Source organism: Pan paniscus, chromosome 8 (genome assembly GCF_029289425.2).
Source record: "Pan paniscus chromosome 8, NHGRI_mPanPan1-v2.0_pri, whole genome shotgun sequence".
Classification (NCBI taxonomy): Eukaryota; Metazoa; Chordata; class Mammalia; order Primates; family Hominidae; genus Pan; species Pan paniscus.
Genome location: NC_073257.2, coordinates 85,688,119 through 85,712,750, shown reverse-complemented (window position 1 = coordinate 85,712,750; position 24,632 = coordinate 85,688,119). Strand labels below are relative to the sequence as shown.

The following is a 24,632-nucleotide window of genomic DNA, read 5'->3' as shown; positions in this document are numbered from 1 at the left end:
ATTGTCTATTCTAAGCAGTTTGACATTTTATATCCTACCATTTGCGAACTCTGAAACTGAATGTCATTTGTTCTAAGGCAGTCTGTGAAAGAGTTTCTGTCTGCTCTTCAGCTTCATGAAAGTGATTTTAATATTTGGGAGAAAACTAAGGAAATGCAAATTTCTAGTGAGGGCTTAATTTGATGTCTGTGAAAAGAAATTGGTCACCAAGGCAGCTGAAGTTCCCTCACGTAGCATATCCACCTTTGAGAACTTTTATTCCTATTTTACAACTGAGTTGATGGTTCACAGAAATAAAATTAATTTTATTCATTCTTTTATTCTCCTATAGGATTTTAGTGCTTTCTAAAAGGACTTAGCAAAGAAAAAAAAGATTTAATTAAAAAAGTGTTAGGTCTGAGATCTTTTTTGCTGCCTTTTTACCCAATTCTTATCTTTTCATCTCTTTTATTTTCTTTGGAAATACAGAACAGAAAGATATGTTGTCAATTGTGGGTATAAAGTATAATTGTCATGTTCTTCTGGTTGTTTCTGGTTCAGATTGGGCCCAAATGGAAGGATGTGGTGACCAAATGCATCAAGGGGCATTATCAGCCCCTGCTGCTGCTTTATGCAGATCCCCAGGGTACCCCAGTGTCCACCCAGGACCTGCCTCCCCAAGCTGAGTTCCAGTCATACAGCAGGACATGCTACGACAGTGAAGATTCAGGTGAGCAGCCAGGCTCTTTACCTCTCCTCTCTCCTCACCCCATGCGATCAAACAGTTGGGACTCATAGTTAATTATGTGCTTAGCTCGTAACCTAGCTTGGAGAAAGAGGATCCATTAGAGGTAAGAAAGAAGTGCCAATTTGTGCTGAAGCCTAACTTGGGCCAGCCTTTATTTCCTTCAGTTGTCAAAACAGTGTTGCCTAAATCACTTGGCCTCAACTCAGAAGTGAAAAGGAAATTATGTTTATTTAGACTGAGATACTAAGTTTGCAAGGCTCAATATTTAACCTTCTAATATTGGTGAGGATGGCTGATTTTTATTAGCAATTTAACAGCGACTTAATTGAGTTGTTTTATTTGAGCCACTACAAGGCTAGTTATTTTGTTTGGCATGAGATATTTTTGTTTTAAAATTGCAAATGTGTAGCTGGGCAGGGTGATGCATGCCTGTTATCCTAGCTATTTGGGAGGCTGAGGTGGGAGGATCACTTGAGCCCTGGAGTTCGAGCCTAGCCTGGGCAAAATAGCAAGACTCTGTCTTGGAGGGGGGAAAAATTCCTTGTCCAGTAGTAATATTCCTCTGCTTATGAATCAGTTGTTCACTTCTAAGTTAATTTTTCAGAACTTAAGTAACGACTTTCTGTAAAAACAATTTTCAGCTTGATGGCTAAAGTTCTAGGGTAGCTCATAGAATCTTATAATATATTTGAGGTATAACCTAATAGTTTTGGCTTGATTACTGAAAAGGAGGAAGAAATATTATTTTACTCTTCTGGATCTGGTACTGGCCCTTGATATAATTTTGAAAGAGAAGATACTTGACTTTGACGTCTTTCTTTCTCCCCTTTGTACCTCCCTCCTGCTTGGTACCTGGTGCTTTCTTCCACCTTTCATACCCCACCCAGACCTGTTCTACCTCTTCTCCCTTCAGTCAAATACCCATTTGTCCTATTATGCTTATCTCAGCTAGGTATTCAGAGGGAAGCAGTCTGATTGAACTAATTTATACTAATGTATGTCATATAACAGCCCCAATAATTTCTCAGAGACATTAAAAATGCATCTAATATCAATTCAAAAATTTAAGTGACATTCTTGGCAGTATAGGAGAAAGATTATGGAATAGGAGAACAACTGACTATGTATGACAGGTTGTCCTGGGACTTTCCATCTAAATAGATCTTACTTTTCACAACTTTTTCATCACTTCTGCTTTTCCCCCGATAGGTTTTGTAAAACCCTCACAGTTTTTCACAGTGGCAGGCAAAGTGAGGGCTTCAGCAGGGTAGGGAAAGGGATGGGAGGAATTTTACATGTGTCTGGGTGATCTGGAAGTTGGGTGTTGGGAAGAATGGCTTGATGGTATAGCATATCCTTCTCACACTTGTGTCTAGGAAGTTCTTGCCTTATGGAGCTTTGTTGTGTCCATCTCTTTTCCTTCTCTTTGCTACTGTTCTGTTTCCTCACTTTTTGCATATGTGTTTCCTCCTCCTCTCAGGGAGGGAGCCCTCCATCTCAAGTGACACTCGAACAGATTCCTCAACGGAGAGCTATCCCTACAAACATTCCCACCATGAGTCTGTGGTCAGTCACTTCTCTTCTGATTCTCAGGGGACAGTCATCTATAATGTGGAAAATGATTCCATGTCTCAGAGCAGTCGGGACACAGGTAGGGACTTATACAGAGGGTCCTGCTTGCCTGAATCAATTCCTGCATAGATCTCCTAAGAAAAAGAAACTGTGAGGCCAGGCGCAGTGGCTCACACCTGTAATCCCAGCACTTTGGGAGGCCGAGGCGGGCGGCCGAGGTGGGTGGATCATGAGGTAAGGAGATGGAGACCATCCTGGCTAACATACGGTGAAACTCCGTCTCTACTAAAAATACAAAAAAAAAAATTAGTTGGGCATGGTGGCAGGCACCTGTAGTCCTACCTACTCGGGAGGCTGAGGCAGGAGAATGGCGTGAACCCAGGAGGCGAAGCTTTCAGTGAGCTGGGATCGTGCCACTGCACTCCAGCCTGGGCAACAGAGCGAGACTCCGTCTCAAAAAAAAAAAAGGAGAAAGAAACTGGGGGAAGTCAGAAATGTTCGTTACGCAAAGGCACAATGGCACAGAATTTGGGCAATTCAGTGGGATACAAAGAAGCAACACAGTTTTGAATGAACCGTGATGCTCCATTGCACATACTCCTGTCAATAGCAGCATGTCAATAAAGACGATTGTAATGTGATTATTGATGTGATTATTCTGAAGTCTGCTTTTCTTCTCCTATACTCTTGATTCCCGTGGTATCCCATTAAGCCCCTGTGATCTTGCACATCATCATGTTCTCATGCCAGGCTTTGTCCTAAGTGAAGAGCTTTGATAGAAGGGGCCTATTTATGGGATTGGTGAGGGACAACTGCATGTCAGCTTGCTAAGCTTCCTGAAGGATAGAGAAGCAAAAGAATGAAAGATACCTATTTGTTATTGTGAGTTCCATGCAGAGAATATTCTTGCATTGTTTTGTTTATCTGTAGGAGAGTATGCCCATGTCAGAGGAAGAAATCAATACAGGGAAGAACAGTGAATGATTGCTGAGATGGAAAGTTTATTCTGGAAGATAGAATGCCTAAGGCATAGAACAGTGTCCATATTCTTAGGGACTGTGAGAATTTGTGAGCTCATTGTTTGAGATTGGTGGTTTATAAGCTGTGGGGGCTTTTTTTTTTAATATCAAGAATTTCAAAGATATTCAAAACTGTATAGAATAGTGTACTGCCCATTCATGTACCCATCACCTAGTTTCAATAATTATAACTCATGGCCAGTCTAGTTTTACCTGTACCTTTACCCACTCCTGGATTATTTTGAAGCACATCCCAGGCATTATATCACATTTTCCATAAATATATCTTATGTTTGCTCAAACATAAGAAATCACTTTTTAAACGTAGCATTATAACACCTTTTTTTTTTTTTGAGTCAGAGTCGCTCTGTCGCCCAGGCTGGAGTGCAGTGGCACGATCTTGGCTCACTGCAATCTCCACCTCCCAGGTTCATGCCATTCTCCTGCCTCAGCCTCCCGAGTAGCTGGGACCACAGGCGCCCGCCACCACGCCCGGCTAATTTTTTGTATTTTTAGTAGAGACGGGGTTTCACCGTGTTAGCCAGGATGGTCTCGATCTCCTGACCTCGTGATCCACCCACCTCGGCCTCCCAAAGTGCTGGGATTACAGGCGTGAGCCACCGTGCCCAGCCCAGCATTGTAACACTTAAAAATAGTAATGATAATTCCTTAAAACTGATAGGTAACCAATGAGTGTTCACATATCCACTTATAAGTATCATAATATTTTCATGGTTTATGTGTTTGACTCAGCATCTAAATGAGGTCTATGCATTCTGATGAGTTGATAAGTCCTTTGCATTTCTTTTAATCTACTGTTTTTTCCTCTATTTTTTTCCTTGCAATTTATTGCTAGAACTAGGTATTTTGTCCTGTAGATTTCCCACATTCTGAATTTTGCTGATTTTATTCCTATGGTATACTTTAACACGTTTCTGTGTCCTGTATTTCTTGTAAATTGGTAGTTGGACCTAGAGGTTTTGTCAGACTTGTGCTGGCTTTCTTTTGATGACTACTGCATTGATTGTGTCAGGTGTGAGTTTTTTAGACCCACTTTTTGAAGCTGTGAACCAGAGAGAAGCCAAGCCACAGGATAAACTAAGCATATTTTCCAGTAGAGGCAGATTTGTGTTAATGGTTTGAACATGCCCATTGGTTTAACATTTGTAAGACTTAGTTGCGGCCGGGCACAGTGGCTCATGCCTGTAATCCCAGCACTTTGGGAGGCCGAGGTGGGTGGATCACGAGGTCAGGAGATCAAGACCATCCTGGCTAACACGGCGAAACCCCGTCTCTACTAAAAAAAATACAAAAAGTTAGCTGGGTGTGGTGGCAGGCGTCTGTAGTCCCAGCTACTCAGGAGGCTGAGGCAGGAGAATGGCGTGAACCCGGAAGGCGGAGCTTGCAGTGAGTTGAGATCGCACCACTGCACTCCAGCCTGGGTGACAGAGTGAGACTCCGTCTCAAAAAAAAAAAAAAAGACTTAGTTGTTCCAAGTTATTTCCTCCTCTCTTAAATCTTTCTTGTGGGCACAGAGGTAGCAAAGGACCAAATAAAAGCAATACAAGATTCCAAGGGGCAACTGATTGAAAATATGTATCCATATCACTACACTGGTGATACTTGAATATGCATAAGGATTTTCATATGCTATCATGTGAAAACAAATTTTTGTTAGCTCTCCATGCATTTGACCTAGGTTTTTTTTTTCTAAGCATATCTTCAAACTTAATTTACCTGCTTAATTCATCTCTGGCTTCTAGCAATTTAGTTGCTTATATCCTTTAGAATCTGACCTTTGCTGTCATCAAATCATGCTCATGTATTTGCATACTATGGGCATGAAGCAGGGCAAGTTACATAAAAGAGCCCAGCTCTCCTGGTTTTCCCAGTGATTAGTATTAAGGAACTATGAAGTGTAATCTCTGGATGGAGCCAAGTTTCGTGAAGATGGGTTGGGGATAGGAATGAGAATCAAAGTTGAAATGCCCTTTAAATGATCCACAATTAAGGAAAGCTTAGAACTGGGTCTTAAAGCCATATAAAATCAGAGCTCTTGTGGGCAAAGTCTGGAGTATCCAGGATAATACCAGATGTACTGAAAATCAGACTTTATTTGATATGTGTTGCTAAATAAATAAAAGGAAAACTCTGTCTTCAATTTATGAGAGTGAAAGTATATGGCTACCTGACATTTTTATATAATCTTTAAAACTTTTGCCTTTAAAAAGTTACCTAGAAACATGTCATTAGTCCTTCTGGGTCACTGGGGAAGATTAGGAGTGGGATTGAGATTGGTCATTGCTCAGGAGACATTGTAAATTTGGATGCTCCCAGCTTCTCTGCATTTATCTTTTTTTTTTTTTCTTTTTTGAGACAGTCTTGCTCTGTCATCCAGGCTGGAGTGCAGTGGTGTGATCTCGGCTCACTGCAACCTCCTGGGTTCAAGTGATTCTAATGCCTTAGCCTCTCAGTAGCTGGGACTACAGGCACATGCCACCATGCCGGACTAATTTTTGTATTTTTAGTAGAGACAGGGTTTTGCCATGTTGGTCAGTCTGGTCTCGAACTCCTGGCCTCAAGTGATCTGCCTGCCTTAGCCTCCCAAAGTGCTGGAATTATAGGTGTGGGTCACTGCACCTGGCCCTTCTCTGCATTTATCTACTGGGAGGTTCCTACACTGAAATCAGATAGCCTATGCCCTACAGCTTCTGTTCCATGGGTACTCTAAATTTGTGGCACTCCCAAAGGGAGATTAGGTAGGTTCTCAGGAGGATGGAGGTTAGTCTCAGATACCAGCTCACCCCAATTTCCTTGTTTTTTTCAGGACACCTGACTGATAGTGAATGTAATCAGAAACACACATCCAAGAAAGGGTCACTGATAGAGCGCAAGAGGAGCTCTGGTCGGGTTAGGAGGAAAGGCGATGAGCCCCAGGCCTCGGGATACCACAGTGAAGGCAAGCCCTTCTGCACTGCTTCTCTTTCTCCTTCATTCACTCTGTCAAACTTCTGTCATGCTCCAGACTGTTGGCTTCTCCTTTCTGTTCAGAGGGCTTTTCTTTGCTTTTTCGACATTGGGGTCTAGTATCCATAATCACTTTAAACATCTATATTTCTTTCATTCTTTGTGTTTTTAGGAGAAACACTGAAAGAGAAGCAGGCTCCTAGAAATGCCTCCAAACCATCCAGCAGCACCAACAGGCTGAGAGATTTTAAAGAGACAGTCAGCAATATGATCCATAACAGACCATCCCTGGCTTCTCAGACCAATGTAGGCTCTCACTGCAGGGGCAGAGGAGGAGACCAGCCTGACAAAAAACCTCCTAGGACCCTGCCTTTACACTCTCGTGACTGGGAAATAGAGAGTACCAGCAGTGAGTCAAAATCGAGTTCTTCCAGCAAGTATCGTCCCACATGGAGACCCAAACGAGAATCTCTGAATATTGACAGTATCTTTAGTAAGGACAAAAGGAAGCACTGTGGCTATACCCAGCTTAGCCCCTTTTCTGAGGATTCAGGTGAGGAGATAATTAGGGAAGAATTGGGCTTTTGAATAAAGTTGATTTATGTCTTTTTAAAACCTGGGTTTTTTGGTACATCTGGCAAGGGGCACTTTTACTCTGATGTCGGGTGTTTTAGGGATATGAGTTCAGTGAATAAGTAGCTAGAGGGAGGAGTTAGTTAGGTCTTGATTTTAGGCAAATGCTAAATCTACCTCATTTTCCATACCTGTCTTTTGATTGGGATAGCTAAAGAATTTATACCAGATGAACCAAGCAAGCCACCTTCTTACGACATTAAATTTGGTGGACCAAGCCCCCAGTACAAGCGCTGGGGCCCAGCACGGCCAGGCTCTCACCTTTTAGAGCAGCACCCCCGACTAATCCAGCGAATGGAATCTGGCTATGAAAGCAGTGAGAGGAACAGCAGCAGCCCTGTCAGCCTGGATGCAGCCCTGCCTGAGAGCTCAAATGTCTACAGGTATTGTTTGGCCTTTGAACAGCAACATTGTCTCTTGCAGCAATGTGAGCCACCTACTTGGGGCTTTCAGGCATGGCTTAGACAAGTGGAGGGATGGCCTTTGCTATTATCTCTATGTGCTCTATCAACTTCCTATAACAACAGCACCCTCTGCTGGAAGAACAAAGGCACTTGGGAAAGGAGAGAGAACTTTCTATTTGAAATACAGTTATCATGTATAAAATAATTTTAAAAAATTAGGTTCAGGGGGTATATGTGCAGGTTTGTTATGATAAACTTGTGTCATAGGAGTTCATTGTACAGATTATTTTGTTACCCACATATTAAGCTAGTACTCACTAATTATTTTTCCTGATCCTTTCTTTCCTCCCACCCTCCACCCTCCGATAGGCCCGTGTCTGTTGTTCCCCTCTGTGTGTTCATGTGTTCTCACCATGTAGCTCCCACTTATAAGTGACAATATGCTGTATTTGGTTTTCTGTTCCTGTCTTAGTTTGCTAAGGATAATGAAATAATTGTTTAGTGCTTGCTTTGGTAGCACATATACTAAAATTGGAACGATACAGAGAAGATTAGCATGGCTCCTGCTCAAAGGTGGCACAAAAATTTGTGAAGATTTCTGTATTTTTCAGATATGTAGGATAAACAAGTCTAGGGATCTAATGTAAAACATGACTACAATTAATAAAATTGTACTGCATATGAGATTCATGGTAAATGAGTAGATTTTAACTCCTCTTGCCACAAAAACAAAAAAAATGGGTAACTATATGAGATGATGGGTATATTAATTTCCTTCAATTATAGTAACCATTTTACTGTCTCTATGTATCTCATAACATCATGTTGTATACCTTAAATATACACAGTAAAAAAATGTATTAAAGAACAGATTAGGTCAGGCATGTTGGCTCACGCCTGTAATCCCAGGCTAGTACAAAAATTAGTGAGGCATGGTGGTGGGCGTCTGTAATCCCAATTACTTGGGAGGCTAAGGCAGGAGAATCGCTGGAATCCAGGAGGTGGAGGTGGTAATGAGCCGAGCTCGTGCCATGGCAACTCCAGCCTAGGCGACAGAGCAAGGCTCCATCTCAAAAAAAAAAAAAAACAAAAACGGACTAGGCCTGCCGCAGTAGCTCACGCCTGTAATCCCAGCACTTTGGGAGGCCGAGGCGGGTGGATCACGATGTCAGAAGTTCGTGACCAGCCTGGCCAACATGGTGAAACCCCGTCTCTACTAAAGATACAAAAACAAAAATTAGCCGGGCGTGGTGGCGGGAGCCTGTAATCCCAGCTACTTGGGAGGCTGAGGCAGGAGAATTGCTTGAACCCAGGAGGTGGACGTTGCAGTGAGCCAAGATCGTGCCATTGCACTCCAGTCTGGGCAACAGAGTGAAACTCCATCTCAAAAAAACAAACAAACAAAAAAAGAATGGATTAGTGGGCCAGGCGCGGTGGCTCATGCCTGTAATCCTAGCACTTTGGGAGGCCGAGCTGGGTGGATCACAAGGTCAGGAGATCGAGAACATCTTGGCCAACATGGTGAAACCCGTCTCTACTAAAAACACAAAAATTAGCTGGGCATGGTGGCGCGCACCTCTAGTCCCAGCTACTCTGGAGGCTGAGGCAGGAGAATCACTTGAACCTGGGAGGCGGAGTTTGCAGTGAGCCAAGATCACGTCACTGCACTCCAGCCTGGGTGACAAGAGCGAAACTCCATCTCAAAAAGAATGGATTAGTGAATTAAAACTTATGTAATCCTAAAATCAGAGAAGAAACCCAAATGTTATTTTGGGACAGTGTTTTGTTGTTGTCGTTGCTTTTTTATTTTTATTTTTTTTGGTATCGATGGGGTTTCATCATTTTGCCCAGGCTTGTCTTGAACTCCTGGGCTCAAGTGATTTACCCACCTCAGCCTCCCAGAGTACTGAGATTATAGGTGTGAGTCACCACACCCAGTATGGTGGGATAGTTTTTATTTTGATTTGTTTTAGGGTCACTGGGACTTTGTGTTTTATAATGCTAATAATATTCATAATAATGATGACAGTTTCTTAGCACTCATTGTACCCTGCCCATAGGGCTCAGTTTGCTTTATAACTTTCAAATCTCCATACATTATTTTTACTGAGTTGCCACAGAGGCAATTTTTCTGTTTTCTTTTTTTTTTTTTTTTTTTGAGATGGAGTGTCTCGCTCTGTCACCAGGCTGGAGTGCAATGGCACGATCTCGGCTCACTGCAACCTCTGCCTCCTGGGTTCAAGCGATTCTCCTGCCTCAGCCTCCCTAGTAGCTGGCACTACAGGCGCCCGCCACCACACCCAGCTAATTTTTGTATTTTTAGTAGAGATGGGGTTTCACCATGTTGGCCAGGATGGTCTTGATCTCTTGATCTCATGATCCGCCTGCCTCAGCCTCCCAAAGTGCTGGGATTACAGGCATGAGCCACTGTACCTGGCCAAGGCAATTTTTCTAATAGTAGAGCTGCTTTGAAAAGCATGATTATATCTTCTACAAAGGTGATAACCACATGTTCATACTCTCTCAATGTTCTTCCCTGTCCACAGGATCCTGTTCAGTTTTACTTATGAGAAGATGCTACAAAGGTTTAGTAAGAAAGAAGGAAATAGATATGAAACCAATATGTTCATTATTACATTCAACAGATTTTGAATATGTATTATGTACCAGATACTGTGCTAGATGCACAAGACGTGAATGAGGTGAGATGAGATTAGATAGGAGAATGAGTGGATATTTCAATTCTTCAGAAGTAGTTTAGCAGAAGCTCTAATTGTGTAGTTTGATTTTTTTTTTTTTTTTTGAGAGAGATTTAGTCCTAGGAATGTTGCTATAACCTGCTTTCATGCTTTCACTAGACTCTGAGTTCTCTTTTGAAGGGATCCAAGTGCTAAGAGATCAGCTGGGTTGGTTCCTTCCTGGCGTCATATCCCAAAGTCGCACAGCAGTAGCATCCTGGAGGTAGACTCCACAGCATCCATGGGTGGCTGGACAAAGAGTCAGCCTTTCTCAGGTAAGCAGAATGACACTGAATTTGAGGACTGGATTTGACCAGCAGTTTTGTCTGGGGACCAGACTTACCTGAGCACATTTGAAATTAGAGGACAGTTACAGGCCGGGCGCGATGGCTCACACCTGTAATCCCAGCACTTTGGGAGGCCGAGGCAGGCAGATTGCCTGAGCTCAGGAGTTCGTGACCAGCCTGGGCAACATGGTGAAACCCCGTCTCTACTAAAATACAAAAAATTAACCAGCGTAGCGGCGTGCACCTGTAGTCCCAGCTGCTCGGGAGGCTGAGGCAGGAGAATTGCTTGAACCTGGGAGGCGGAGGTTGCAGTGAGCCAAGATCGTGCCACTGCACTCCAGCCTGGGCGACAGAGTGAGACTCCATTTCAAAAAAAAAGAAGACAGTTACAGTTTGAGTATTCCATCAGAATGTAAATGTAGAGTCATTTCAGTTGCTCCATCTTTGGATTTATCTATTTTTTGTTCTCCATCACAGCCTGCATGAATATTTCTTTCTACCTGGAGGGAGCCCTTGTGGGAGCAAGAAGGGACAGAAATATGGTGAACAGTGTTAATAACATCCCCATTCTTCAGAATAATAAATCCTAGGGCTTTCCTTGGATTAGGGACAGCCTCTTGGGAAATGGATTTCTTATTGTTTAGTATTATGAATTGACATACCAAAGGGGTACATGTGGCTATTTGCAAAACTTGGAAATAAGCAATTCAAATTTATCCTTACCCCTGGCTAAATATCTTAGTCTTACTACCAATTCTCTTGATAGTTACTGACAATTCTTAGAGGTAGCAGGAAGAAAGGCCTGCAGCAGCAGTAGTAAAAAGGCATGAACCCTTTTAGGTATGTATACTAAAGGTTGTGGACATCTGGCAGAGCAGAACAATGCCTATAGAGGCAGATATCTCTGGAATCCTGGGCTCTAGTAAGTTATAGTTAGAGACACGTGGAAGACATTTGGGCTTCCCATTGTAATTATACATTTGATTTATTCCCCACATTTTAATTTATTTCATGTTGAATAACATTGTTTCAAGAAACTTGTGAATCGTGCATGAGACTATTCTCCCTTCTCTTCAGATAGCCAGCATTTTTTTAATTACACTAACGACTGAGTCTCATGATCTCCTGAATAGTCCTCAATTCTGGACCAGTTGGATAGAATTCACCAACAGCGTTCTTCAACTGGTAAAAGATAATTAGCAAGGAGTTATGACAAGATTCTTCACGCACCATATCACCCCACCATCCTGTTTGTATAATAAGCCCTATTTATGCGCCACAATTTGATCTAACCATTTTATTAAGACACAGAACAAACATTCTTATATGGTAACTTTGCATACTCCTTTAAAGAACTACAGGGGTAAATCAAGTCCAGTAATTCAATAATCTGCCCTTTGCCTCCTGAAATTGAAGGAACCAGTGTTACCATTGTGGTATATATCTTTCTGTCTTTTTCTATGCTTACACAAGTACATAGATAAGTTTATGTACATATATATATAGGTAAGCACCATTTTTAAAAAGATGAAGTCATACTATGCATGTTATTCTCTCAATTTTTCACTTAATTTATTATGGACATCCTTCTGGATCTATTTAGATCCATCTAGAAAGGTTTATAAAATTGGACTTATACTGCTGTGGACATTTTACAAATTCAAAGAGGTGGTGGAAATTAAGGGTGAGAAAATGACATTCTTGAAGCTCCTCAGTCAGTCAGTGACAACACCTGGTAGAAAGTGTTCTCTAATGATTAGAGCATGATTATGAATTTAACCTACTTGACTTTAATTTAGCTCCATTATTTCCCATTTGGTTTACCTTGGGCAAATTATTTATCCTCCTGTGACTCAGTTTCCTCATTCCTAAAATGGGGGTAATAGTATCTACCTCATAAGTTGTTGTTATGATTAAATGAAATAATACATGTAAACATGCTTAAAACTGTTTCTGGCACATAGTAAGTGCTGAACAAATGTTCAGCGTAATACTATTGTTGTGAAGCACTCAATAAATGTTGTTGTTGTTGTTGTTGTTGTTGTTATTATTATTATTTTGAGACGAAGTCTTGCTCTTGTCCCCCAGGCTGGAGTGCAATGGCGCAATCTTGGCTCACTGCAACCTCCACCTCCCGGGTTAAAGTGATTCTCCTGCCTCAGCCTCCCGAGTAGCTGGGATAACAGGCGCCTGCCACCAAACCTGGCTAATTTTTGTATTTTTAGTAGAGACGGGTTTCACCATGTTGGCCAGGCTAGTCTCAAACTCCTGACCTCAGGTGATCCTCCCGCCTTGGCCTCCCAGAGTGCTGGGATTACAGGCGTGAGTCACCATGCCCGGCCTGTTGTTATTATTATTCCTGGCCCAAGTGCCATCCGGAATCTAATTATGGAAAGCATTATCCAAAATATAAGCTCCAAATTGGGCCAGTTGCAGTGGCTCACACCTGTATGTAATCCCAGCACTTTGGGAGGCCAAGGCGGGTGGATCACGAGGTCAGGAGTTTGAGACCAGCCTGACCAACATGGTGAAACCCCGTCTCTACTAAAAACACAAAAATTAGCTGGGCTTGGTGGCATGTGCCTGTAGTCCCAGCTACTCAGGAAGCTGAGGCAGAAGAATCACTTGAACCCGGGAGGCGGAGGTTGCAGTGAGCCAAGATTGCGCTATTGCACTCCAGCCTGGGAACACAGTGAGACTCCGTCTCAAAATAATAATAATAATAATAATAATAAATAATAAATAAATAAACTCCAAATTGAAAGCAAGAATTCCAAAAGGAAAGTATTGCAGTGGTCATAAATTCATCAAGTACTTAGTCTTGGTAATGGAAATGTGGTGACTTCTCCCTTGCTTATATTACAGGTGAGGAGATATCTTCTAAAAGTGAACTGGATGAATTGCAGGAAGAGGTGGCCAGGAGGGCGCAGGAACAGGAACTTCGAAGAAAACGGGAGAAGGAGTTAGAGGCAGCGAAAGGGTTTAACCCTCATCCTAGCCGCTTCATGGACTTGGATGAACTGCAGAATCAGGGTAATTGTTGTGAGCATTAGGTTGTGGGTGATGGGGACAGACAGAAAGGGTAGAAAAAAACATCTAAGCTTGTAAGTTCCCTGTCTTCTCTTTAGCAAAATAATTTTTTAAATCTTAATTCACCCATTCCAGTGAGAACAAGTTAGAGTAGGATGTGACAAGACTATTGACTGGAGACAGGCACTGATTTGGGGCACATCTATTAAAAGCCTATAGATTAGAGATAGTATATCGTTCATGAATAATGTTTCCCATGAGCATCTGTTGAAGGTGTAAATAAAACTAGCCTTGAGTCAGAAATAGCTGAAAATGGCAGTGAGCCACACTGACAGTGAGGGGAATTCTACTTGCTGGGAAGAAACATACCCATGAAATATTCCACCTGGAGCATCAGGGAAGTGGATCTGCCAAACAGGAGCAAGAACAAAGCCAGTTTACTTTTGATACCATGACAATTGATTCTGTAACCTCAAACAATTTGCATGGACTTTACTTCCACAACTGCCCCATGTTAGACTTTTTTTCTTCCTAGAATTTTTTTAGGATGTCACTTTGTACCAAAAGAGACTAGCCTTCAAAATAGTTCAGCCAAGCTGAAGTATCTACCTTAAATAGGCCGTGAAACCTATATCTTAGTTTTTTTCCTATAAAATGACTTTATTGTTTTTATAATTCGGAAACCCCACTTACAACAAATTGTGCTAAAGCAGTATGAAGGTCCCAGTTTGTAAGTGCAGGCTTTTAACTTTGCTGGCTGTTTTCTGTTGACCACTTTTCTCTTTTTATATACACTTAGAGAATCTTCTTGGGCCAAGTAATCCTGTTTGGGGGCAGCTTTTTTCCTTTAATACTACTCTCTTTTGATTCAAGGTAATTGTTGCCTTATATTTCCCAAGACATTGTATTAGTTTCCAAATTAGTTTTAAATTCCTAATACTTAGCTGTCTCTATATTTGGATAGTCTTTTTTCCCTTTTTGACCTCAAGCTGTATCACATTGGTGTCCCAGGTTTATTTTGCTTCTGAAAAAAGGGGTCTTGTCATTTCTCTCCTTTCCTTTTTTTCTCTCTCTGCCAGTTGGGCAATAGATTAAAGTTAGGAGGAGATCCCACTGGCAATATTTCATTGTCAGTTCTCTATACACTGTGGTTCAGCATTTCCTGCATGAGCAAGGAATGGAATGCTAAGATTCTGAAGGATAAGAATTAAAATTTAGTACAGTGATTGATCAACTATAGCTTGTCTAGATCTCCATAGAGTAGAGAACTTAAAAAAAATGGCTCTAGGCCCTACCTCTGATTATAAAGGTTGTATACATTTAGTTGATTACAAATATTATGAGAGAACTTCAGGTCTGGGGAGTAAGGGAAACCACACCTCTAGAGATAGAGTGGATCCTGAGTGCCAAGTTCTTCAGAACCAACCTGCTGTTTCCATTGTCTTCCCATTGCTCTCAAAAAGTCATGATGAATTAGGAAGTGAATGTTAGGGATGTGGAAGAGCCTTTCTTACCATGTCCTGCTGGAGGTAAGTGGAGGATGAGGGACATTATGGGAGAAGTGACTCAAACATTTTTTTTTTTCCCTGCAACCTTGTGAAGGCTCACTGGCAATCCCATTTGTAGGTGAACTTACATTACAGCTTGCTGCCAATGTATGATTATGAGTAAGTAGAGGGCAAGGGATACATAAACATGAGAGTTCTTTTACAAAAATTTTTCTGCCTGTACTTCCTGGCCTTTTCATCCGGTATTGTTTTTAGACTGTTCTGCACCTGCTTTGGCACACATTCACTTTGAGAGGAGGATGGAATATTCCCTGCTTGCTGTATGGGAAGGTGACTTCTTTGGGGGTAGTTTTGGTGAGGAATAGCATGATGCAAGTAAATACTTAGCAACGCTTATGACAAGTATGTATATGCAAACCAGGAATGAAGGCAGTTCAACTGCCCTGGCAGATACATTGGATTAGGAAGTGTAGACCATCTGTGACCAAGAAGTGCACTGATTTTCCAGTTTAGGGTGGTGCATAGAGGACTGTGAATTGGTGAAGTAAATAAGTGGTATGAATGGCTGTCCACAGAATAATGAAGCTACCTTTGCCATAACATAGCAGTGAACGTCTCAGTCGACATCTAGGGTGTTCTGACACTAGTTGGCAAGAATTGCACTGGGAAAGAGCAGTTCAATTCCGGGCATAAGAACCTAACCTTCTGCTATTACTTTGTTCTTTCCTTGAGGGACTTCCTCCGCTCGCACTGTCATATAAGTACCGCGCGCTAACCGATTGCACCACTGGAGCTCCTTCCTTGAGGGACTTCCTAAGGGTCTTGGTGTTAGAATATGTGGCCATTAATGGCATGCCTCTCTTTCATGGCCTTGGTAACATCTTGGTTAAGGCAAAATGGATGTCCTGCTTGTTTTCAGATAATTCTTAATAGGAATAGACAGTTGGAATAAGGGTAGACCAGTGGCTCAGCAGCAAGGATCTCTGTGTACTGAAGGGAAACAACAGTACACAGGAAAATTTGGAATGAATTGTAATGAAAATGAAAAGTGCTGGCCCTTTCAGGGAGGAGTGACGGCTTTGAGAGGTCCCTGCAAGAGGCAGAGTCAGTGTTTGAAGAGTCACTGCATCTGGAACAGAAAGGAGACTGTGCTGCAGCTTTGGCTCTCTGTAATGAAGCTATCTGTAAGTAACTCTAACTGCTATGGCTGTGGCACTTTTGACTAACTTCACAATAGGTATTATTAGTGTTGTCACTCAGACAGGATAAAAACAGTTTTTGTGTCTCCTCACTCTTGCTCTCCCAAACTGAGTCGCGTTAGCTGTTTTTGCCCTTTGATTTCTAAGTGTACCTGGCACTGGCACTGTGGCCTATGGATATTTACCAGAATAACCTCAGCAAGGAATCCATAGATGATTTCTCCAGTCATGCCTACCTTCTTATTTCAGGATAAAGTTAGACCTCAGATGTGAAATTAGTCTGTTCTTTTGCTAGTCACTGGCTAGTGAGTTGGAGCTTATAGAAGGAAAACTGAATAAATTGGCTATGACTTCCCAGGCCTGTGACTTTTTAATTCAGTATTTGATTCTTTCTGATTCTCCCCTACCTTCATAGTATGCAGCACCATAAACTTACAGCAAGAGACTAAGGCTTAGAATTGGTATCAGCTTCTTGTATGTGACCCACAAGAAGCTGTGGTCTATAAAGACAGATGCAGGTTTGGATCTTATTTCTGCTGTTGGCCATTGGGAAGAGAGGGGTGAGAGTAGAGTGTGGAGACCAGAGTCAGACAGGTCAGATGCAAAGGACAAGAGTGGCAATCTCTAAGATGGAGGCACTGGTTTATCTTCTTGATTTATTTTAGTTTTGTTTTTTTAATTTGGATTAACCTGTTTGGCCTCCATGGCTTCCATCAGTGTTCCTTATAGCCAGAGGCAGCTGTGTGCCCTGGACAGCATATGCATGGTCCATGCCTTGCGTTCCTGCTACATATTTTGAGTTTTACTGCATATCTTTGCTCATTTTTTTTCAATTTTATTCTTTTTATTTTTATTTGTGTTTTGTGTTCTGTTTCTGCTATATTTTCTTTTGCATTTTAGCTAAACTAAGACTTGCCCTGCATGGTGCCAGCTGTAGCACGCACAGCAGAGCCCTAGTCGATAAGAAGTTGCAAATCAGTATTCGAAAAGCACGGAGCCTGCAGGATCGCATGCAGCAGCAGCAATCACCACAGCAGCCGTCGCAGCCCTCAGCCTGCCTCCCAACACAGGCGGGGACTCTCTCTCAGCCAACAAGGTAGTGCTTGGGAACCATGTCAGTTTATGAATGCCAGGGGAAGAAATGACCATGAGTATTCTGTAGCAAGAGCTCTCATTGTCTTGGCGACTGAAGGGGAGAGAGGAGTCCTCTGAAAAGATTTTCTTCTTTCAGGTCAGACATACAGTGAAAAGCTCATTGTACTGCTGGTCCTTATCTTAATAATTCCTAGGATGCAAAAAGTACAGCATAATAAGACCATTTGTCCACATTTCCCATGGGTAACTTTAGCCCTGGACTTGTGTAATAACGCGATTATTATATTTGTATATATTATGTTCTTAGACATGGCAATCCAGGCTACATTTCATGTTGTAGTAGCTACCATGTGATTTATTTTGGGATTTCAGTGCTTCCTATCCTTATGGAAGCAGAGAAAGCAGTCTTTCTTGCTCTGATTGCACCATAGAGAAGAGACACAAAGATTCCCTTTGCTTTGCTTCTTTATGGTCAGGACTAGGAAAGAAGTTCCAGTAGTCATTGTTGTAGTTCTCACATCTTAGCCCTGGAATTTGGCTTTTACTTAGAATAGATGAATTTAAATAAACATTAATTTGGACCGTTAATAATTCTGAGTAGTTTTCAAAATATAAATTAGTAAAAGCAGTTAACATTTTTTTTTTTTTTTTTTTTGGAGACAGGATCTTGCTTTTTCACCCAGGCTGGAGTGCAGTGGCACGATCACAGCTTACTGCAGCCTGAACCTCCTGGGTTCAATGTTCAAAAGGCAAATGTTCAAAAATAGTTAACTGCTAGGCATGGTAGCTCATGCCTGTAATCCCAGAATTTTGGGAGGCCGAGGAGGGCAGATTATTTGAGTCAAGGAGTTTGAGACCAGCCTGGGCAACACGGTAAAACCCTGTCTCTACAAAAAACACACAAAATTTAGCTGGGCATGGTGGTGCATACCTGTGGTCCCAGCTACTTGGGAGGCTTGGGTGGAAGAATCGGTTAGCCTGGCAGGTCAAGGCTGCATGCAGTGAGCCGTGATGGCACTGCCACACTCCAGCCTGGGTGACAGAGCAAGACCTTGTCTCAAAAAAAAAAAAAAAAAAAAATTGCAGGTCTATTTGATGCTAAAGCACATGTCCTTAACCATTATGTAATATTGCCTTGTATGTTTGGGCTTCCCATATTAGTATATCATATTCTCCATAATGTTATAAGGGTGATTGGGTGACTATATCCTCAAAAGTTGATAGTATATTTTCATTCAAATTTAGGGGCTTGTTTTGAATATAAGCAATTTAGATAGGTAAACCGTTTCCAGAAAACGTATACATCCTGATGTATGTGAGTGATCGAGGCTTTATTTAAGTCCTTGTAACATTAAGTTTTTAAAGTCAGAAATACAAAACAATTAGTGAGAAACCAACTAAATACAGTTAATCCCTACTCCTACTCCTAAATCTCAAGAGAGTCATATTGCTTTGGGGAAACATCTCAGTGACTAATAGAACAAAATCCAGATTATAAAAACATATTTGAAATGGTTAATTTCTGTGTATTCCCATGAGCCCCAATCACCCTGTATTTTGTAAATGTGGCCTCATAGTTCCTTTGGCCGGGCTGCCTCTCAGGACCCCAGGTAGGACTTGCCTCCCTGTATAGCATCCTGGATTTTTGCTGTTTGGTATGAGTGATTTTCAGGCTTTGCTTACCTTCCATGTCATCTGCATGTGAGACTAGCTGATTTTGTTTCCTAATTTGCAAGTAGAATGTGATTGGAATGCGACTTCACAGGTAGTGAAGAATATTGGCAAGGGCTCCACTTAATGTTACTGTGCAACTTTGGTGAGGGCGTTTAATAAAGAGGATTAACGTTACCTATTTACCTGAGTGTGAGCTGACCATGTGCCTTTTCTTTTGTGATCCACTGAACTACTGACTCTACTTGTGCTTGTCTTTCTGTTTATTTTTACCATTCCCTGTGTGAATAGCTAGAAATGGGAATGGAATGTTCAGTTCTTTCTGTAAGTGTTCCTGTCAGTCAAGGCAGCTTATGACTAGCTCTCTCCATTTGTTTCAGTGAACAGCCTATCCCGCTCCAAGTATTGTTAAGCCAAGAGGCCCAACTGGAATCCGGCATGGATACAGAGTTTGGGGCCAGTTCTTTCTTCCATTCACCTGCTTCCTGCCATGAGTCACACTCATCACTATCTCCAGAGTCATCTGCCCCACAGCACAGCTCCCCCAGTAGATCTGCCTTGAAGCTTCTGACTTCGGTTGAAGTAGACAACATTGAACCCTCTGCATTCCACAGGCAAGGTTTACCTAAAGCACCAGGGTGGACTGAGAAGAATTCTCATCATAGTTGGGAGCCATCGGATGCCCCAGAGGGTAAGCTGCAAGGCTCTAGGTGTGACAACAGCAGTTGCAGCAAGCTCCCTCCACAAGAAGGAAGAGGCATTGCTCAAGAACAGCTGTTCCAAGAAAAGAAGGATCCTGCTAACCCCTCCCCGGTGATGCCTGGAATAGCCACCTCTGAGAGGGGTGATGAACACAGCCTAGGCTGTAGTCCTTCAAATTCATCAGCTCAGCCCAGCCTTCCCCTGTATAGAACCTGCCACCCCATAATGCCTGTTGCTTCTTCATTTGTGCTTCACTGTCCTGATCCTGTGCAGAAAACTAACCAATGCCTCCAAGGCCAAAGCCTCAAAACTTCATTGACTTTAAAAGTGGACAGAGGCAGTGAGGAGACCTATAGGCCAGAGTTTCCCAGCACAAAGGGGCTTGTCCGTTCTCTGGCTGAGCAGTTCCAGAGGATGCAGGGTGTCTCCATGAGGGATAGTACAGGTTTCAAGGATAGAAGTTTGTCAGGTAGTCTAAGGAAGAACTCTTCCCCTTCTGATTCTAAGCCTCCTTTCTCACAGGGTCAAGAGAAAGGCCACTGGCCATGGGCAAAGCAACAATCCTCTCTGGAGGGTGGGGATAGACCACTTTCCTGGGAAGAGTCCACTGAACATTCTTCTTTTGCCTTAAACTCTGGGCTGCCTAATGGTGAAACTTCTAGCGGAGGACAGCCCAGGTTGGCAGAGCCAGACATATACCAAGAGAAGCTGTCCCAAGTGAGAGATGTTAGGTCTAAGGATCTGGGCAGCAGTACTGACTTGGGGACTTCCTTGCCTTTGGATTCCTGGGTGAATATTACAAGGTTCTGTGATTCTCAGCTTAAACATGGGGCACCTAGGCCAGGAATGAAGTCCTCCCCTCATGATTCCCATACGTGTGTAACCTATCCAGAGAGAAATCACATCCTTTTGCATCCACATTGGAACCAAGACACAGAGCAGGAGACCTCAGAATTGGAGTCTCTGTATCAGGCCAGTCTTCAGGCTTCTCAAGCTGGCTGTTCTGGATGGGGGCAGCAGGATACCGCTTGGCACCCACTTAGCCAAACAGGTAAGAATGCAACCAGGGGTTGGGGGGAGGGGGGAGGATCATATAAAAGCTGAAAGCAGGGAAAGATCAGAAGGGAGTGTTCTATACAGATAGTATCCCCAGCTTAGTAGGAGGTAGTAGAACTTTTGACTTTACTCAGAAAGCCTTCAGGACAAGACCTAGACATTTTTCTGGCTAGAGTGGAGGAAGGGGCAGAATTACCACTCACAGGCAACTTCCCTCCTTCTAAAGTAAGAGATTACTAAGTATTTGCCCATGGCTTCTCCAGTATGCTGTGCTAAAGAATAGTTCAGGGCCGGGCACGGTGGCTCACTCCTGTAATCCCAGCACTTTGGGAGGTCAAGGCGGGCAGATCACAAGGTCAGGAGATCGAGACCATCCTGGCCAACATAGTGAAACCCCTTCTCTACTAAAAATACAGAAAATTAGCCGGGTGTGGTGGTACTTGCCTGTAGTCCCAGCTACTCGGGAGGCTGAGGCAGGGAAATCACTTGAATTCGGGAGGCGGAGGTTACAGTGAGCCGAGATCGCACCACTGCACTCCAACCTGGGCAACAGAATGAGACTCTGTTTCAAAAAAAAAAAAAAAAGAATGGTTCATAGGTCTTTGAGAGTGATTCAGCATGACAGCATGAAATGGAGGGAGGCTGAGAGGAAAATATATTCTTCTATGGCTTAGAATCCCAAGATTCAGCCTCCAGGTCTGCTTTGCAGTAGGATGTCCATATGCTCAGTGTGGACATTTCCAGATCATACTGAACCAGCAATATCAAGACCTTCCTGATCCCTTTAGGAAAAGTCAAGTTTGGTGTTCATGGAATTTTTAATGTACTATATGCCTACAGGGTAGCCACTGACTGAGATAGTACAGAGTGAAGAGTAGAGCCTGCACCTGAAGTGCACATCATAGTCAGTTCTGGAAATAGAAGACATGAAGAATGTTTGTAACTTACATTGATGCACTTAACTCCAAAGCCTGAACTATTTTCCTGGTTCCAACATTAACTCTCAGTATAAATTTGGACAAGTCACTTAATATCCCAGGGCCAAGGTTTTACCTGTAAAATGAGAGAACTGGCTTTTTTTTAAAAAAAGATATGTTCTAACTCTAAAATGGCATGTATGATTCTGTGAAATTGAACTTGGAGAACTTTTCCTTAGCTTGGCTGTGACAGTTTCTGTAATGGTGCAGGTTCCTTGCATGCTGACAACCAACATATAATTACAGTTGAGTAAGTGTTTATTGAGTACTTACTGTGTTCTCCAGAGCCTTTGAGGGGAATACCACATAAATATAAGATTTGATTTTTTATTCTTTTTTTTTTTTTTTTTTTTCTGAGAAGAGTTGCACTCCTGTTGCCCAGGCTGGAGTGCAATGGCATGATCTCAGCTCACTGCAACCTCCGCCTCCCGGGTTCAAGTGATTCTCCTGCCTCAGCCTCCCAAGTAGCTGAGATTACAGGCGTCCACCACCACACCTGGCTAACTCTTGTATTTTTAGTAGAGATGGGGTTTCACCATGTTAGTCAGGCTGGTCTGGAACTCCTGACCTCAGGTGATCCACCCGCCTCAGCCTCCCAAAGTGCTGGGATTAAAGGTGTAAGCCACCGTGCCTGTCCTAAGACTTGATATTAAGATACATTCCTGAGGATCCGTATCCTAATGTAGATTTTACAATAACATTTACTAAGGTGGTCTTTGATAGGACTGGTTGATATGGGAAGAATCTAAAGAATAAGGGAAAGCTGGAGTCTGCCTCAGTGAGCTTTCTATCTAAGGAAGCAAGAATACACAAATAATTTTTTTTTTTTTTTGAGACAGAGTCTCGCTCTGTTGCCCAGGCTGGAGTGCAGTGACGTGATCTCAGCTCACTGCAACCTCTGCCTCCTGGGTTCAGGCCACTTCTCCTGCCTCAGCCTCCCAAGTAGCTGGGATTACAGGTGTGTGCCACCACGCCCAGCTAATTTTTATATTTTTAGTAGAGATGGGGTTCACCATGTTGGCCAGGCTCATCTCGAAGCCCTAACCTCAAGTGATCCACTCGCCTTGGCCTCCCAAAGTGCAGGGATTATAGACGTGAGCCACCGTGCCAGGCCACAAATAATTATTTTAAGAATAATAAGGCCAGGCGTGGTGGCTCATGCCTGTAATCCCAGCACTTTGGGAGGCGGAGGTGGGCGGATCATGAGGTCAGGAGATTGAGACCATCCTGGCTAACATGATGAAACCCCGTCTCTACTAAAAATACACACAAAAAAATTAGCTGGGCGTGGTGGCCCACACCTGTGATCCCAGCATTTTGGGAGGCCGAGGCAGGTGGATCACCCAAGGTCAGGAGTTCAAGACCAGCCTGGCCAACATGGTGAGACCCTGTCTCTACTATAAATACAAAAAATTAGCTGGGCATGGTGGCGGGCACCTGTAATCCCAGGTATTTGGGGGGCTGATGGCAGGAGAATTGCTTGAACCCAGGAGGTGGAGGTTGCAGTGAACTGAGATTGTGCCACTGCATTCTAACCTGGGCGACAGACCAAGACTCTATCTCAAAACCAAAAACAAAAAAAATTTTGTTATTACCCAAAATAGCAACATTTTTCATTGCAGGTAGTTTGAAAATACATAAAGTATCAAAAATCACTGATAATCTCACTCTTAATGTTTTCATAAGCTTACCTTTGGTTTTCATTTTTATACACATGTACTATATAGTTTTGTTTTTGCAAAAAGCAGTATCCTTTACACTATATGTATACAGTTTAGTATCATGACTTTCTCATGTTATATCTGTGAGCATTTGCTGTAAAAACTACCTTTAATGGTTATAAAGTGTTTCATATGAATGTACTGTAATTTATTTCTTCAACCATCCTACTATTGTTGAATATTTAGGTTACTTACAATTTTTTTTTTTTTTGAGGCAGTCTCGCTCTGTCATCCAGGCTGGAGTACAGTTGCACAACCTTGGCTCACTGCAACCTCCGCCTCCCGGGTTCAAGCAATTCTTCTGCCTCAGCCTTCCGAGTAGCTGGAACCATAGGCGTGTGCCACCAAGCCTGGCTAATTTTTTGTATTTTTAGTAGAGAAGGGGTTTCACCATGTTGGCCAGGCTGGTCTCGAACTCCTGGCCTCAAGTAATCCGCCTGCATCAGCCTCCCAAAGTGCTGGGACTATAAAGTGAGAAGTGACTATAAGGTGAGCCACCGCTCCTGGCTTACTTGTAATTTTTAATAACATAGTACTGTGTTGAATATCTTTGCACTTAAGTGGCCACATTTCTCATGAGCTCCTTAGAATAAACTTTTGGAAGACTAATAACTAGTTGAATGTTATAAACTTTTTTTTTTTCATTTTTGAGACAGGGTCTCATGTTGTTGTCTTGGCTGGAGTGCAGTGACATGATCACAGCTCACTGTAGCCTTGACCTTCTTGGCTCAAGAGATCCTCCCACCTCAGCCCCTTGAGTAGTTGGGACTACAGGCATGCACTACCATACCTGACTAATTTGAATGTTATAAACTTAAAAAAAATATTGATACATACTGGCCAGTTAGCTTTGAAGAAGACTATACTTCTGAAAACAGTATGAAAGAGTACTTACTGACCATTAATTTTTTTGTCTAGTAGTGTAAAGAAACAAATTTTTAAAAATCTATCTAGTAGTCAATCTATTCTCAATATATTTATCAAATCAAGTGGAGCATAATGACTCATTGCCTGTAACCCCAGCTACTTGGGAGACTGAGGCAGGAAAATCACTTGAGGCCAGGAGCTTCAGGCTGTAGTGTGCTATGAGCACATGCCTGTGAACAGCCACTCTCCTCCAGCCTGGGCAACACAGTGAGACCCTATCTCTTAAAAAAAAAAAAGTAAAATCAAACTAGTCTTTATTTTTGTTAGAGTCCTTGGTTTAAAAACTGAGTCCTTAAGAAGTGACATGACAGGCTGGGTGCAGTGGCTCACACCTGTAATACCAGCACTTTGAGAAGCCAAGGTGTGAGGATCACTTGAGCCCAGGAGTTCAAGACCAGC

At 42.5% G+C, this 24,632-nt stretch overlaps 1 protein-coding gene and 1 non-coding gene across 41 annotated transcripts in view; both read left to right on the top strand.

The window, feature by feature from the left end:
* The window catches only part of USP54 (ubiquitin specific peptidase 54), a 130,443-nt gene that overhangs the window by 90,990 nt on the left and 14,821 nt on the right, over nt 1–24,632 (top strand). For 16 of the 40 annotated variants that reach the window (XM_055092959.3, XM_008969020.5, XM_063607727.1 and 13 more), the window contains 10 exons: nt 541–709; nt 2,208–2,378; nt 6,146–6,277; nt 6,458–6,838; nt 7,070–7,301; nt 10,202–10,335; nt 13,213–13,380; nt 15,950–16,069; nt 16,985–17,180; nt 19,231–20,603. In XM_055092959.3, the coding sequence (XP_054948934.1) occupies nt 541–709; nt 2,208–2,378; nt 6,146–6,277; nt 6,458–6,838; nt 7,070–7,301; nt 10,202–10,335; nt 13,213–13,380; nt 15,950–16,069; nt 16,985–17,180; nt 19,231–20,603 (3,076 nt within the window). Of the gene's footprint in view, nt 1–540; nt 710–2,207; nt 2,379–6,145; nt 6,278–6,457; nt 6,839–7,069; nt 7,302–10,201; nt 10,336–13,212; nt 13,381–15,949; nt 16,070–16,984; nt 17,181–19,230; nt 20,604–24,632 lie in introns of those variants that run through there. The other 24 variants (XM_055092963.2, XM_055092961.3, XM_063607729.1 and 21 more) reach the window with 5 other exon arrangements.
* LOC112441135 (U6 spliceosomal RNA) lies at nt 7,824–7,930 on the top strand. Its single transcript, XR_003029096.1, has one exon. It is a non-coding gene; the product is annotated as a U6 spliceosomal RNA (small nuclear RNA).